Below are 16878 nucleotides of genomic sequence, written 5' to 3' on the forward strand. Positions count from 1 at the left end.
TATATTTCTAACTACGTAGAGAATCGATATCAGATACGTTCAGATATATAATATATACGTGTTTGATACATGATTTGAAGTGTTTGATTTTTTAATTTTTTTAATTTTCAAATACGCATATCTACTTCTAAGTGCGTGAAAGGGATACATTGTGTTTTTTTTTTTTCAAATTAAATCAATTATTTAAAAAACCCAACCCACGACCCATTTTATTTAAAAGTCCACTTAAATCTAGTAATCCAAAACAAAATAGAATGAAAATGATAAAAAGAATAAAGAATAAAAATTAAAAAAATTAAAAAAAAAACCGAAACGTAATTAAATTTTCATTATTCTCTTCTTTCACTATCTAAATCATTATTCACACAACTCCTTCATCCTAACTTCATTCTTCAATCTTCATCTTCAACTTCTTTTCTACCTACCTGAGCTAGTCGCTCAACCACGTTAATTTAACTTAAAATAAGTATTGTAACAATCAATTGAACATTATTATATATATATATATATATATCTTCAACGTAGCTGTATTTTAACTTTTTAGAAATTAGTGTATCACCATATTATATTGTATCCATATTATGTATCTATGTCTGTGACTGCATTTCTTAGTGTACAACTACAACTATTATCTCCATTCTCTCCATATATAAAGGATGAAGGAAAGATAAAAATTTTATTGTTCCAAAACTATGCTAAACTTAGAATTCAAATTGATCTAAAATAAGTTTGAAATACATTTTCAAAAGTTTAATTTAAAAAATAAATCATTTTGAAAAAAATTAAAATATTTAACAATCAATCAAATTTAAAGTTTTATTTTTAACTATCTTTGTTAAAAGTATTTAAATAAAAATGAATCTTTTGAAAAACAATTTTCTTCCGTCAAACCGACACTTAAGAAACGGAACATGTTTGACCACTACCACCTTTGTCCAGCACACTTCTTTTGTCTTTGCAGGTCATTTGTTCCATCCAAAATCACATCAGCCATTTTAAACCATAGCTTAGTTATTAAAAATATCTTTTAAAAAATTAATAGCCATTTTCATACATTTTCTTCACTGTCTTTTTATAATCATTCTTGTTCTCCTCATTAGTCATTATAAGACATAACTTAGTCAAATTAAAGTATAATTTTTGCTAGTGTACGAATTTGATGAACAAAATATACAAAAAGAATAGACTACCCGTGATGACACATTAGACGGCGAAAATTGTAGATAAATCCAATGGCCTGGGTAGTAATATTGCATTTTCATATTGTCAAATAGTATAATAGTAATTTCCATCAAAATTCTCTAACTCAAATGAAAATTAAAAGAAATATTCTACAAGAAACTTATCTGAGAAGAAAATATGGATCAAAACCTTCCCAGATTGCTTCATGTCCAAGTTCAAGGATTCTGTGATCTCTATTAACATATAAGGCTTCTTTGTGTATTCTAATCACTAACCAATACAGATTCGATATCAGAGGGTTCCTAAGAAAAGGAATAATAATCTTACCGATTTCGACAACCTCGGCGACGAGAGGCTGCATAGTGACCTCGGTTTTGCCATTCACAATACAGTTTGAGAGGGCAAAGAAGCCAAGCAAATTTAAATAAAGTGGAAGGAATGCATCTTTGTGGTTGCCTGCACCACCTATCCAATCAAATCCACCATGTTTGTTCATATGCTCATCTGAAAATTTGATCAACTGACGGAAAAATCTCTTTCTCAAGCTAACCAAATAGTTTATGAACCATTCGGTGTCCAACAAAGCAACTAGTTTAGATCTTGAAAGCTTCTCCATGTGTAAACAACAAGTCTGACTGATCAATAACTTTTCTTCGTGATGGTTATCAATTTCCTTATCGAACACTCTCCTAACTGGGTCTGCTGCCGAAACAGTATAATTCGCTGTATTCAACACCCAGTTTGCAAGGTAATTGAAATACAGAACCCAGTGGCCGAATATAGATGATAGATACTCAAAACTTGATCCTATAACTTGCTCCACTTGGTTTGGAGTTCTTTCCGAGCTAAAACACTTCTGGACGTCTGCTGCGAGCCTTTTCCTGATGTCATCGTCTTCATCCTCCAAAAGCATAATACATGTAGACCATATATTAAGGATTTGATGAGCATACATATTCACATACTCTCTCTGTTCAAAACGGGAGTTAGCAGTCTCCAGAGGGATTTGGTTGTTGAACACAAAATCACCAAAAATTTCAGCTTGTTCTAGCAAACCTGAGGCTATAATAGAATCTGCAGCGGCCATACGCATATTTACCGGCTCTGATGCAGCACTATGTTGCCTTATCAGGTCAGTGAATAGGGTAATACAGGAGTGGAATTTGGCCAAGTTATCTGATATTCTATCATTTGAAGACTCAGTCACCGTGGCATCGGAAACAATGCAGGCTGAATATTGCATAGCAAGGCGCTTTATGCAAGTTCCCATGCAGCGAATGGTATTTTCCCGAGTTTTTGCATGTTTTGTGAGCTTGTACAAGGAAATCAACTTATCCCAAAACTGCAACACGGATCCACAGTCCATCTTACCAATATACACTACCTCTTCAGTACATTCCTCATTGCCAAACTTCTGAAACTGAGATATATTCCATGCAAAAATATTCTTTAAAATGTAGTATAGACATCTATAATTCTTCTCCAATGACAAAAGCTCTGTCAGTAAGGTTTGGAGGTTGGTTTTAATCCAGTGATAAACAGTCCTAATCTCATGACAACTCAAGTCATACAACCCAGCAGAATATTCTGTTGAATTCAGAAATTTAAACAGCCATTTCATTGTTGAAAGTCGAACTTCATAGCAGGGATCTTGTAATGAGCGGATTAGCCTTTCTTGAAGTTGTGAAAAAGGATAATCCATTAGAGTGGCTGGCACATCTTCAGCAAACCGAGATCTTTGTGATGTCTGAAGATCTGCATCATCTTCTTCATCAAATGGTTGAAATACACAATTGAAATAGCAAATAGATGCTTGTTGCCGAAGCTCTGCTACTGTTGGATCATAATATGACAATTCGTGAGAGGCTTCCACATCTAAGCACTCAGTAGATAGATCCAGAAGCAGGTTTCGGATGATGTAGAAACTTTTGCTTCTCGGGCATGTTCTAACAATACTGAGCATATCACCTAGGACTCGTAAGACAGACGTACTAAGAATTGGGCAAGAACAACATCTACGCCTTGCCATCCAGGAGCAACGTGCAAGGACCTCTGCCAAGTCACTAAGAATCTGGCTTTTCTTCGAAATATCTGCCAGATTTCTACAATTTGTATCCAAAAGGGAAATCAACTGCAACAAGATTCCATGGATCCTATTATATGAAGCATGTTGAGGGGTTTCAGTCGCATCTAGTGAGATGCTTGATTCACGAGCCATCATTGTGATGTCATCAACTGGCAACCCGGCTGCTATATTGAGGATAACTGATGGTAAGTTCTCATTGGACACCAGGCCTGTCAATGCTCTAGATGCAAGAATACGAATCCGTAGATTGCTTTGAGAAGAGCACTTCCTGATGAACGGCATGAAGAGAAATGGATCCAGGTCATCCCCAGCTTCACTTGCAATCGTAGAAGGTCTAAGCCTGGATAGAAGAATTAACATAGGACACAAGCTTGGGTGCACAACATTTGCTAAATTGAATTTTGAATTTCCAGAATAGCCATCATCAAGAGACTCAGTAGCCACTTCCAATTCCTCCAATAAAAATCGATGCAATGCGGGATACCTGTTGGAAATAAAACTTCATTAGATTCCTCTAACATAACTTATAAATGGATAAAATATCCCCATGAAATAAGAACCATCAAGATAAAGAAATTGAAATTGTAAGATGCTGTAGAACTCTCTAGGCATGGCACTTTGCAAGGTCCTAGTAGAATGCAAAGCCAAAAACTGTTGCAAACGAAGGTAATATAGACTACCTTTGTCCCACATCGGTTAGAAGGAAAGACCAATGTGCTACTTAAATGGCTTGGCTCTCTCACCTCAATAGCTAGCTTTTGAGGTTGTGGTTCTCCAAGGTGCTTAAGTACCTAACGATGGTGTTAGAACCAGTTATCGTCCAAATAGAAGAACCAGCGGAGAGTTCTAACCGGGTGTTTTTGAGTGAAGTACCGCCGGTCTAGCCATCGGTACGTCAGCTTTCCGATGATGGGGTATTGTTAGGAACCAAGGTAGTTTCAGCTACCTTTGTCGCACATCGGTTAGAATGGGATGACCAATGTGGTACTTAAGTGACTTGACTCTCACATCTTAATAGCTGATTTTGGGGTGTGGTTTTCCAAGGTGCTTAAGTACCTAACAAAAACATCCTTGGGATGGATGGACAATAAATTTTAAACTAAAAATTCTGGTGGGCCTATCCCTCGTGACCCACATTGCCACTTCATGCCAAAAAATAAAAACCATCACCAATTAGTCCAGTTAGAAAACTATTTATGCTCTCCTTTATTTCTTTTGTCATCTAATAGTTTGTATTTTAGGATAAAAATTACGGTTAGTAATCCTTAATTTTTCAACTCAATCGCTCTTTTCATTTTGTAAAAGAAACTCTTTATCAATATACTTCTTCTACACATTTCCCACATTAACACTTGACTGAAGATTAGTGGCAGGGACTTGTTAGAATCAAAATCAATGGATCAAGGATGTCCTTACAACTTTTAAGAGTTTAGCAACTAAACAAAATCACCATATTTTGGGGACTCAATCTTTAATTTAACCAAATATTAACTATGGGTTCATGGGATCTTACAACTTTTAAGAGTTTAGCGACTAAAGAAACAAAATCACCATAGTTTAGGGACTCAATCTTTAATTTAACCAAATATTAACTATGGGTTCATGGGATCTTACAACTTTTAAGAGTTTAGTGACTAAAGAAACAAAATCACCATAGTTTAGGGACTCAATCTTTAATTTAACCAAATATTAACTATGGGTTCAAGGGATCTTTCATCTTAAATACCATTTTGGGGCATTTTGACAGAAAAATAGGCAACTATTTTAGGACAGAACTTATAACAGATTACGAGTTTCAAGCATATAGAACTATACTGCTTAAGGCTTCTATAAAAATACTAGTCTCTCCCTCTCCCTCTCCCTCTCCCTCTCCCTCTCCCTCTCCCTCTCTCTATTTATCTCTCTCTCTATATATATATATGTCAAAAATAGCCTGTTAACCTAGGGGCATTAATATAATTTCTTGTGCACCTAGGGCTTCCCATTGTCTATTTATTTGGTCTATTCCCTTGTATTTTGTATATCTGAACAATACTAAAAAATAAGTCTCAAACGTGGTTTTTTTCTCCATATTCTAGGGTTTTCCACGTAAACTGTTTGTTTCTCGTTTCTCTTTTCATCATGGTATCAGAGCAAGGGGATGAAACCCTAGCCGTTATCGACGAGAATCAACCACAGTCTTCTTCAGCAACCTCCGTGGGGATTAGTGGAGCTGCAAACGTCGATATTACAGCAACGGTTCAGGCAGCCGTCGAGCGTTACCTCCAAGCCACGCTGCCTCATCTGATTCCAACAGCCATTTGAAGGCCAGCCAGGTCGTCCTTTGCAGATCGGGGCTTCGATCGTTGGTCAGAGCCGTTTGACGCTTGAAGCCCAACCGATCGGAGCCGCCCTTATACTACATGAAATATTTGTTTCCGCATTTGTTTCGCAATATTAATATATCTTCTTTAAACTGTGATGTTTGTATTTGTGCCAAACAGAGTCGTGTCTCCTTTCATTCTCAGCCTTACAAACCGTCCAGACCTTTCACCCTAGTTCATAGTGACGTCTGGGGTCCCTCAGCAACTACCACCTCCACAGGAAAACGCTGGTTTGTCACCTTTATAGACGACCACACTCGGCTTACTTAGGTCTTTCTTCTCACTGATAAGTTCGAGGTGTCGTCAGTATTCCAGCAATTCTATACTACTGTGGAAACCCAATTTAACACGAAAATTGGAATTTTGAGAAGTGACAATGGGTGGGAGTTCTTTAACGCCTCTTTCCGGGACTTCCTCACCTCTAAAGGGATTATCCACCAATGCTCGTGTGCTTACACCCCTCAACAGAATGGAGTAGCCAAGAGGAAAAATTGTTATTTGGTGGAAGTCGCCCGTTCCTTAATATTGTCCACATCTCTTCCGTCTTACCTATGGGGGGATGCTATTCTCACTACCGCCCACCAAATCAATCGCATGCCTTTTCACGTCCTCAACTTTCACAATCTATTGGATTGTTTTAAAGAGTCATATCCAACCACTCATTTAATCTCAGATGTACCACTTCGGGTATTTGGTTGTGTTGCCTTTGTTCATTCCTATAGTCCAAATCGCACGAAATTCACCCCTCGTGCTCAAAAGTGTCTTTGTTGGGTATCCTCTCCACCAACGTGGGTATAAGTGTTACCACCCGTCGTCTCGCAAATATTTTATTACCATGGATATCACCTTTCTTGAGGATCAGTCGTTCTTCCCCGTTAATCATCTCCAGGGGGAGAACCCCAGTGAAGAGACTAACTGGTCCACATATGCAGTTCCCTTAGAGTCATCTCCTATTCCTGAACATGTCGGTCCTATCCTTCCTACCAAGTCCCACGGATAACATACTATAGGAAGAATCCCAGGGAGGAAACAACGCAACTTGTTGTATCTCCGGCTCCGGTCTATAAGTCAGACCCAACATCAGGTACGTGTATTCTTGAAACTAATGATATTGATACTTGTGCTGAGACTAATGATTGTAGAAAGGAAAAAAGGCAAAGAAGGTGCTGACAGTACCGCCAAGGGAACCATGGCAGATGGAGAAACAACTGAAAATAATAATAAGGAAACAATTCCGGAAAATGAGAGTGGTACTATAGAAGAAGATGATATGGAGGGAACCTCTGAAGGTGAAACCCCTGTTGAGCAGAAAACCAATCACAGTGGGAAACTTGACAGGATGGAAGAAAGTCATGCATCCCTTGATCTCCCTATAGCTCTGAGAAAAGGAACTCGATCATGTACGAAGTACCCCATGCACAGTTATATAACGTACAGTAACTTGTCATCCGAGTTCAAGGTCCTTACCACCAGTCAAGATACAGTAATGGTACCGAGTGGCATACAAGTTGCAATGGAAACTCCTGAATGGAAGGCTGCAGTTATGGAAGAAATGAAGGCACTTGAGAAAAACGAAATGTGAGATCAGGTGAGTCTACCTAAGGGCACAAGACAGTTGGATGCAAATGGGTTTTACTATAAAATACAAGTCTGATGGAATGATTGACCGATACAAGACTAGGCTAGTTGCCAAAGGCTTTACTCAAACCTTTGATGTGGATTACTCCGAGACGTTCTCCCCCGTAGCTAAGCTTAATACTATCTGGGTATTGTTGTCAGTTGCTGTGAACAAGGATTGGCCTCTTTGTCAACTAGATGTAAAGAATGTGTTTCTTAATGGGGAACTTGAAAAGGAAGTCTACATGAGTCCTCCCCCAGTTTTGAGAGTCAATTCAAACACCAAGTGTGCCGACTGAGGAAACCTATATGGGTTGAAACAGTCCCCGAAGGCTTAGTTTGACAGATTCACCACTTTTGTCAAAGGACAAGGGTATACTCAAGGGCACTCAAATCACACACTGTTTACAAAGAAGTCAACTTCAGGGAAGATTGCAGTTCTCATTGTTTATGTCGATGATATTATGCTTTCTGGTGACGATGATGCTGAGATTATGAGACTTAAAGCTAAAATGGCCATTGAATTCGAGATTAAAGACCTTGGGAAGTTGAGATATTTCTTCGGAATGGAAGTGACTCGATCAAAAGAAGGGATTTCAGTTCCCAATGGAAGTACACTGTTGCCTTACTCAAAGAAACAGGTATGACTACCCTGATAGAGTATAATTCAAAGGTTAGTAATACAAGTAACAATGTCCCTGTCAACAAAGAAAGGTATTAGCAATTGATTAGGAAATTGATCTAATTATCTCACACGAGGCCTAATATATCCTATGCAGTTAGCGTTGTCAGTCAGTTTATGCAGGTCCCCTATGAGGATCATATGATAGCAGTTGAGCACATTCTACGATATTTGAAGGAAACCCCTGGTAAGGGCTTGATGTTCAGAAAGTCCGATAAACGATGCGTTGAAGCTTACACCGGTTCCGACTGGGTAGGGTCTATTGTTGATAGAAAGTCAACATCTGGGTATTGCACGTTTGTTTGGGGTAATCTAGTGACTTGAAGAAGTAAAAAACAAGGAGTTGTGACCAAAAGTAGTGCTAAGGCTGAATACTGGGCCATGAGTTTAGGGATATGTGAAAAAATCTGGTTGATTAAAGTGTTGTCAGATCTTCATCAAGGCAGTGAACTTCCGATGAAACTGTTTTGTGACAATAAGGCAGCAAATAAGTATTGCAAATAATCCAGTTCAGCATGATAGAACCAAACATGTTGAGATTGATAGGCATTTCATCAAGGAGGAACTAGACAATGGAAGCATATGCATTCCTTATGTCCCTTCAAGTCAACAAGTTGCAGATGTGCTCACAAAGGGGTTGCTTAGACAAAGTTTGATTATTATCTTATTGATATTTATGCCCCAATTTAAGGGGGGTGTTGAAAATAGCCTATTAACCTAGGGGCGTTTTTGTAATTTCCTGTGCACCTAGGGCTTCCCATTGTCTATTTATTTGGTTTGTTCCCTTGTATTTTGTGTTCTGAACAATAATAAAAAAAATAAGTCTCAAACGTGGTTTTTTCTCCTTATTCTAGGGTTTTTCACGTAAACTATGTGTTCGTTTCTCATTTCTCTTTTCATCAATATATATATTGATTGAAGTCAACTTTCTTGAACAAGAATGAAAGAATACACGGGGCAAAAAAGCCCACAAAAACGAAAAATATTTGAAATCTTCAACTGATCGGTCAGAGGAAAGGACATAGTAGTGGTTTACAAAGTTTTTTGTGAAGCCACTAGTTCAATATAGGTGGGATCTTTTTGTTTATATAAAAAAATGCGATAGAACCCAAATATATTGTAATATTAACTATAACCAAAATACAAGATAAACCAAGTAATTCGAGGTACTTGGACCCTCCCCTCCTGAGACTCTAAATCACTCATTAAAATATTGCCTATCTTCCCTATTCTCTTTATCTCTATTTATAACCAAATTCCATAACCAACTCCCTTTGCTAATTACTAATATACCCTTAATATCCCTCTACCACCCTAATACCATTTCTATCACAATGTATCAAGATGAATCTAAAAGGTACAAAATACAAATCAAAGAAATACCTTATTTTCCACCATGAACACCATACACACGTTTAATTTCTACTCTTAATTGCTTTCTACCCATCTGCTTGCTAGTTTCATTCTCTTCGATGGAAGTCTTATTTCTTTGGAAAATTAAATGATGGATCACACACATTTCACGACTCACATGAACATAAATATATAACCGAGCATCAGACAAAAAAATTCATATCATTGAAGGCAATGAGAACTAAGATGGCTCAACAGACACAAGACTTAATAATATGATTCTCAGATATGACAAGAAAGGCATCTACCACAGTTAATGCATTACAGAAGAAACAATGAGCGGTAACTCTCCAATTTCACAATTTATTTAACTCCAAGAACCAAAAGTCATACTGACTTGATCATAAACGTCATTTGAGCCCAAAAGAAACATATTATATTGATATTCTTAGTATAAGTAATTCTACCAAATCTAATTATTAAGACACTCATACATGGTGGTATGGAATTTCAGAATACATGCAAATCCTACAATGTAAAATGCATGCTGTCTACCAATGAAATTTTGCAGTTCGAACTGACACCAAAGATATCGTACCTGTGAAAAAACTCAAGTCCAGTTAAAGCTCGACGAGCTGATTCTCGTTTGTGAACATTGAGAAATCCTATCATCCGCCGAACTAAAGCAGTGTATGCCAAGCAAGCACTGTTACGCACCTCCCAGTAAGGAGAAGAGAATGAGCGAATAGCAACAATTATAGCCTGAGCAGAGAAACCAGATGTATCAGTTGCTAGGTTGGTATCATTGAAAGCAGCTCTAAGGACATTGAACGCATGAACTGTTGGAATGACCCCTTCATCACGAATTTTAGAGGCTTTTTCACTTGGATAAGTCTCATGGGGTAAAACAGATTCTGTTTCTTGGCCTAACCCTGTGGATGGTAACTTGGAGAAGTTGCTGTTTTTATGATTCGTATCAATTGGATTCTGCAACAACCTCTCGGCTACATCTATGAGCCACTTCAGAGCTCTTGGTAGAAGCTTCTTAGGGGAACCTTCTGGCTCTGCCAGAAATAGAGCAATAAAGGCAGCTGGAATACCAGCGCTTCTCCTCAATAAATCATCAACTGTCTGGCCCTTTGCAATCGTTCTTTCCATTAGCTGATCCATCCAGGATTCTGTTAACTTACAAAGTCTAGAAAGAGAGGATAAGTTAGAGAATTGGGAAAGGATTCAGATGCGAGAAAATTTTACTGCCCTTTCAAAAATGTTTACAAGAATTTTCATGATCATTTTATAGAATTTGTTGATATTTCATAACATTTTATAAAATTTAAGTGGCTATTATTTAATCAAGAAAATGTAGACCTCTAAATCTCTCTTTTGATTAAATAAGATGGGTAACCAAATAGCATAGTATCACTTTGTTACTCATATCTAATTTTAATTCTTATACTTTAGAATATCAATAACTCAAGGTCGATCTCTATCATTGGTTCAGTTATTAGAATGTCAACTCACATGGATGCTAACATAGCAGACTATGCAAAGCGACCATTTGTAGACAATACTCAATATATGGAGATTAAATTGGAAAAATCAAAAGGACGGTGATAAAAAAATAGGGGGACAGAAGTAGAAGGATTTTTAAGAATTAAACCATAGACTTCATGAGAATTGAAATTTTTGCCTTAGACCTAGATTAAATATTCTAACTTTTAGTTTCAGTTAAAAATTTTTGAACAATCATTAATATTAAGAGGAAAAAAAAAACCCCACAAATCAATGAATTACAATGGGATCCTAATACACATTTGACCACCCTTCAAAGAAAGACAACACTAGCTGGAACTTTTGTGAGAATGTGTAAGTTTTGGTTCAATGAATGATCTAGTGTATTGATTTGTCCAAGCTTATTTGCTGTCTTGATTTGTTAGAGTTTAATTTTTTGTTCAAATTAACAAATCTGGAGAGATTTTGCTGCAATTAGTGGACGAATTATTGGGTGATTGCAGCATAAGTTGAATAGAGAGTAAAAATTGCAACATTTATCCACATCTATGGTTCGATTTAATTAAATTGAAAGTTCAGGATAAAAGCCGATCAACCTAGCCAAGTTTAAGGATAAAATTTGAGTTTTCACCCAAATCTTTGATTTTTTTCCAAAACATAAAGACACTACAAGATTTATTATTAAAAGAAGAGCAAAATGATTTTATTTCCCCTGCCTTTCTAGGAAATCAAATATAGGAGGAGAAAGCTTCACTCATGCAAAAAGTATTAAAGAAAGTTACCTTTGGTCATTTGAACAGAGTAAACGGTTGCAAAGAGCAGTAAATCCAGCCCTTGTCTTATCAATTGCACCATTGTGTTTCATTTTCAAAAGAACTTCCAAAAAGTGGTCCCCAATCACTTTAAGTTGTCTTAAATCAAGTACTTCCTCTTGTCTTGATATAATGGAAGCACTGGGATCAGATTCGACTGAATCAGACGCAGCAGGCAAAGGCACCTTCCTTGTGATTGTTCCCAAAAGAAGACTAACCTGCAAATGCCAAATAGAAAGAGATGGAGGGAAATATCCATCGTGAACAAATGGTCCCAACTACCATGGTCAGATTAAATATGATTTCCTAGTAGATATTGATGATTATGTTAGTATACTTCCTAACAAGAACAAGATCTGAATATATTGAAATATAACTATGAAGAAATACAAGATAATCCAAGTATAACGAAACTTAGAACCACCCTCTTGAGTGTACTCACCCAAACTCTAGATCACTCCACAGAATAACCTCCCTTTCACTCACTTACCCTCCCTTTATATATAACAATATGTAGTAATTACCTTTACACAATAACTACCTTTACTCAGTAACTACCTATTTATCTAATTACCCTTATACCCCTTAACTAACACCATATTAAATATCAAGTACCGAACAGATTACTATGGAAGTCGAATTTTCTTCAGTCCAATTTGTTACATGTACTCTTGCTAGTCATAAGCAAAAAAATCTCGGCCTGGAAAGCAGAAAGACAGAATAACGTGAAAAGGCTGCCAAATGAATAATTGGAGCCCATCAAAAGGCAAAGTACCTCTTTCATGGCAAGCCAACAGCCAACCATCACAATCTGCTCTGATGTTCTTAAATTTACTGTAGTTTTTTCCTCACTGTATTCCATCTCAGACAAGGACATAGACACATCAGCCTCATTTGGAACATCCAGCATAAAGGCATCATCATCGACCATGTCATCCATGTCTTCAGGAAGATACCAGGCATCTGCTGAAACCACCCACAGTGCCAAGGAAGTTATTCGCATCACAAGCTCTAAAAGCTTTTCCAGTAGACTTCTCATCTCCGAGATACTAGATAGCACAACATCTGAATTCCAATCCAGCTCCTCAAAAGTATACCGCAAAGTGAGCAACACACCATGAACAAAGCTGTTTTTGCAGGCTTCAGAGAGGTTCCTCTCTCCCTCAGTTACAGAGATATTCAACCAATCAATCAAAGATTTCAAATACTCTGCCACCGGATGGTTTGATTTTTTTATTTCCTCATCCACATTTGGTAATTTTTTTAGGGAATCCAAGCAAACAACAACACCTGAAGCTTTGACCATCCAGCCTAAATCCAAAACATACTTTCTGAATACAAGCCTTAATGCCAATGCTCCAGCATCACTTTCTCTGACACGTGAGCTGCAAACTAACATTTTCGCCCATGTGATTACTTTTCCAACCATATATTCACTAGAAATGCCAGGAAGTGGAGTAGGAAAGTGCAGCAATATACGGAAAGAATTTTCTCTGAGTCTATCCCAACTATCAATGATGGATCCAACTAACAAAAGAACTGAATCGGGTAAAGTAATTCCTTCATTATAAGGAAGAAGAAGATTTTCATTAAACTTTTCTTTAGAAGGAACAATTGACCAAATGTTAAGCATAACTAAAAATAGATCCATCGCCATAATTTTTCTCCTGTAAGGTGCAGAAGGATAGCATGAGAAAAACAGAAAGCAACTTAACCACTTCATAAAATGGAAAAGATCATCCGCTCTACCAGCTATAATGTGCTCACTTCCATTTGGCAGATAGTTTTCACTATTACAAGAAGAAGCAAGTGGTATCCAGTTACCCAGCTTGAATTGTCTCTCTAAAGCTGTTCGTACTCGAGAAAAGAACTTTCTAAACAGGCTACTCCACTTCATCTGGAAAGCTGTAGAGCTACACCTCATGTTCAATGGTATTGCTTTCTTCAACAAAGTAAGTTCTAAATGAGATGGCAGACTAGAAGTTTTAGGGTTCAAGAAAAGAAATTCTGCAGCATCCACACGAAGTGACTCATCAACATGTGTTAATGCTAATAAAAGCCACTCAACAAGGATTTCGACCTTTACTCCCTTGACAAAAACAAGAGCATGACAACTAAAATATTCTATTTCATGGACAGATTTCTCGTCTAAGCTAGGTTTCTCTAGCCAATCAATGTCTCCTTCAATTAAAGCAAGTGAACGAGATACTTTGAGCAATGAAATAAAAATGGCAACTTTCTGTTCAACTCTCAGTTCCATACTACCCTGATTATTACCAGGATAGAGAACTCCATTGTCACTTGAACTAGGCCAGACTGAGATAAAAGCAAGCATAGGGAATATACTATCTAGGTCAATTTCAAACAATACCGGAAGAGCATAAGTGTTCAAATTTGATCGAAGCTTTGATATCCCAGAACCAAGTCCATGAAGAACGGGTGGCAAGCAATGACCTCTATAAAGTGCATACCCACCTTCAATACCATCACTGCTCCAGCACTCATCACGCAGATGCTCAAGGAAACATTTCAAGAAAGAAGTGGCAGCACAGCACACATCATCATCAATATATGCTTGTACAGTTTCCAAAAGCAGGGAAGGGCTCATATCTAACAATGCCTTTGCACCCAACCTTTTGGTTAAAGAAGCTAAAGGAACATATCTTCCTTTACAGCGAGAACCCAAACGAAGAAGATCAAAAGCAATTTTCCGCAAGTATGACTTTATTTTCTCGCTACCCTCTGACCAGCAAAGTGACGATTGAATCTCTAAGAATAGATCAAAGATGAGATGCACTTGTTTGACCGTTTGACTTAAAGGATCATCCAAGTTAGTCCACATAATTCTTAGTATTCGACTTCCCATCTCCTCAGGGAGGGGATCATAACTACAGGATGTATCAGTAAGATTACTAACTAAAGATGTCTTTATTTGTTGCAAACAAATCTGCAGTACAGTCAATGAATGAAAGTTAAAATGGCTATCAGTAGGATTTTCACAATAGTTACACAGCTCAGGCAAAATGCCATCATAGAGTACCGTCTTGACTGAGTCACCGCTATTTAGACAACCTGGATGGCCATTCAAATCTCCTTCCATCATATAAAATGGTATATTGAGCACAGGTCTTGGAATTGCTGTCAGAATCCCCCTGATCAAGCAGAGTCTACTCAACACTGAAAAAGTTTGAATTTCAGTGCAGACATTCGCTTGATGAGGAACCTTCAGAACAGCATTCTTAAATTCACTTTCATACTTCAAAAATGAAATGTGGTTAGTTTGTTCAAAAATTCCATAAAAGATGAGCACCCCAAGTTCTGCTGAGTTGAGGCAAACTTGCAGAGAAGCACAGAAACTCACGCCAGCTGCCACATAACAATCCCTGGAAAAAGCCAAGGATTTTAGAATGCTTAAAATGGTACTCACAATCATCCCCATAACACTAGAATCTTCCTGGAACTTGGAGGGAAATCGCTGAAGCAAGTAATACAAGCAAGACAAAGCCTCTTGACACTGCTCCATAATAATTGGAGAAGGCCTAGCGGACTCATTGGTTTCCTTAACCACAGAGTCCAAGCTAGAGACAATATCCCGAGCAACCAAAATGGCACAATCTTTAATAACATCCACTAAATATCCCAATTTGGGCATACCCATTACCGATAAAGCCACCCTCGACACGCAGAACCGCTTCTCTCCACCTTGTTGCAGCCCACTGTGCTCCTCACAGAGATTCCTGAAACACTCTCCCAGAGAATCCTGAAATTTACGGCTTTTGGCCAAAGTGGAGACAAGGGTTCGATGCAAAGGCTGGGAATTCTCACAGAACAAAACCTCCAAGTAAAACCGCGCGGCTTTGGACACGGAATCCTCGTCTCCATTGGCTAGTAACTCGGAGAAAGCGGAAGCGACTTTCTTGGCGTGATTCACTTGGGCGTAAACGGAGTTCAAGGATACAAGTTGGAGTAATTCAGTGAAGAATTTAGAAGAGGATTGGAAGGAATTGAGAGAATCAACGAAGGAGTGAGGGAAAACAATTGCACTGTAAGTATAGCGGTGGCGATGCTGCAGAGCTCGCCATTTAGCAGACATTGATGCGATGATTCAGAGTTGGGGTTACCTTCTCTCTCTCCCTTCGCTGAAAACTCTTGATTTAGAGAGAGAGACAAAGGGCGGGAGAAGAAGAGAGAAAATGGCGGCCGGAATAGTACTTATATTAGGGCTGCCAGGAGGTTAGTTTTCAAAACAATCAAGTTTTGTTTTTTAATACAATGAAGAGATTAGGGATTATTTGAAACCTTTGTCTAAAAAATTAGGCCAAAATGTATTTGAAAAAATCGGTTTTATAATTTTTTCAATTTTATTTTAAATATTTTGTTTTCTTTCTATATCTTTGAACTAGGGGCGTTCAAAACTCGATAACCCGAAAAAACCGATCAATCCAACCCAACCCTATGGTTTGTGTTGGGTTACCAACTCTTTGGGTTGGTTGGTTCAAATAAATGAAAATTTTATGGATTTGATTGGTTCATGGATTCACCTAATATAACCCGAACCAACCCGAATTTATTATTAACTTTAAAATATATTTTTTTCTTACTTATAACACAATTATTTATACATATATTGATTTTAATTTTATTTAATTTCAATATTTTTTGAATAATTTATTTTTCAACGAACTCTTAGAAGTAGTTTCTTTATACTTTCTAGAAAATTTTCATTATATAAATTGAAATTGAGTTGTTAATCTTAATTCAATATATGAAAATAATTTAGACTTTTACATATTTACGTTTTGCTTCCTTTTAGAATAAAATTTTAAATAAATAACTTGTTTTGTTTAATTTCAAATAGTGTTTCAAATGCTATTATGGTCTTTCTTGTGAATTTTGGAGACTTGTTTTGTTATAATAGATTTTGGATATCGTTCTTGTGGATTGTGGAATCTTATGTGTTTTTTATTGGTGATTCCAAGCTTTTTTTTTTTTTAAGGAAACCGATGGAATCGACCCAACCTATTTTTTATGGGTTGTCGGGTTCATAATTTAACAAGGGTTAGTTTGGGTTAGAAAAATACACAAATCGAAGCATAGAGTTGGGCCTAAAATATCCCTAAACCCAACCCACGAACACCCCTATTCTCAACTTTCATCTTATTTCTCTCTCCAAATCTTCTTTCTCTTGTTATCTTTCTTTTGATCTCTTCTCTATATTTCATTCACAACCCTGCCTCCAACGACATAAACAAGTTATTTTTTCTGCGATTG

General features: G+C 37.3%; 1 protein-coding gene across 1 annotated transcript; it reads right to left on the reverse strand.

Annotated features, from left to right (window-relative positions):
- Window positions 1-1217: 1217 nt before the first annotated feature.
- LOC120090346 (thyroid adenoma-associated-like protein) lies at window positions 1218-15839 on the reverse strand. The gene is made up of 4 exons (XM_039047941.2): window positions 12383-15839; window positions 11578-11825; window positions 9882-10478; window positions 1218-3752 (listed from the first exon to the last, which is right to left on the reverse strand). The coding sequence occupies exons 1-4, from the start codon at window positions 15698-15700 to the stop codon at window positions 1343-1345; spliced, it is 6573 nt and encodes a 2190-aa protein (XP_038903869.2). The 5' UTR covers window positions 15701-15839; the 3' UTR covers window positions 1218-1342.
- Window positions 15840-16878: the final 1039 nt, after the last annotated feature.

This window comes from Benincasa hispida, chromosome 11 (assembly GCF_027475165.1).
Source record: "Benincasa hispida cultivar pf3 chromosome 11, pf3_genome.v1.1, whole genome shotgun sequence".
NCBI lineage: Eukaryota > Viridiplantae > Streptophyta > Magnoliopsida > Cucurbitales > Cucurbitaceae > Benincasa > Benincasa hispida.

Coding starts and splice junctions, on each gene's coding strand:
- LOC120090346 (XM_039047941.2), bottom strand. CDS start 15,700: ATGTCTGCTAAATGGCGAGCTCTGCAGCATCGCCACCGCTATACTTAC. Junction 10,479..11,577: donor CTCTGTTCAAATGACCAAAG/GTAACTTTCTTT, acceptor CTCTCTTTCTAG/ACTTTGTAAGTTAACAGAAT. Junction 3,753..9,881: donor GGACTTGAGTTTTTTCACAG/GTACGATATCTT, acceptor TATTTCCAACAG/GTATCCCGCATTGCATCGAT.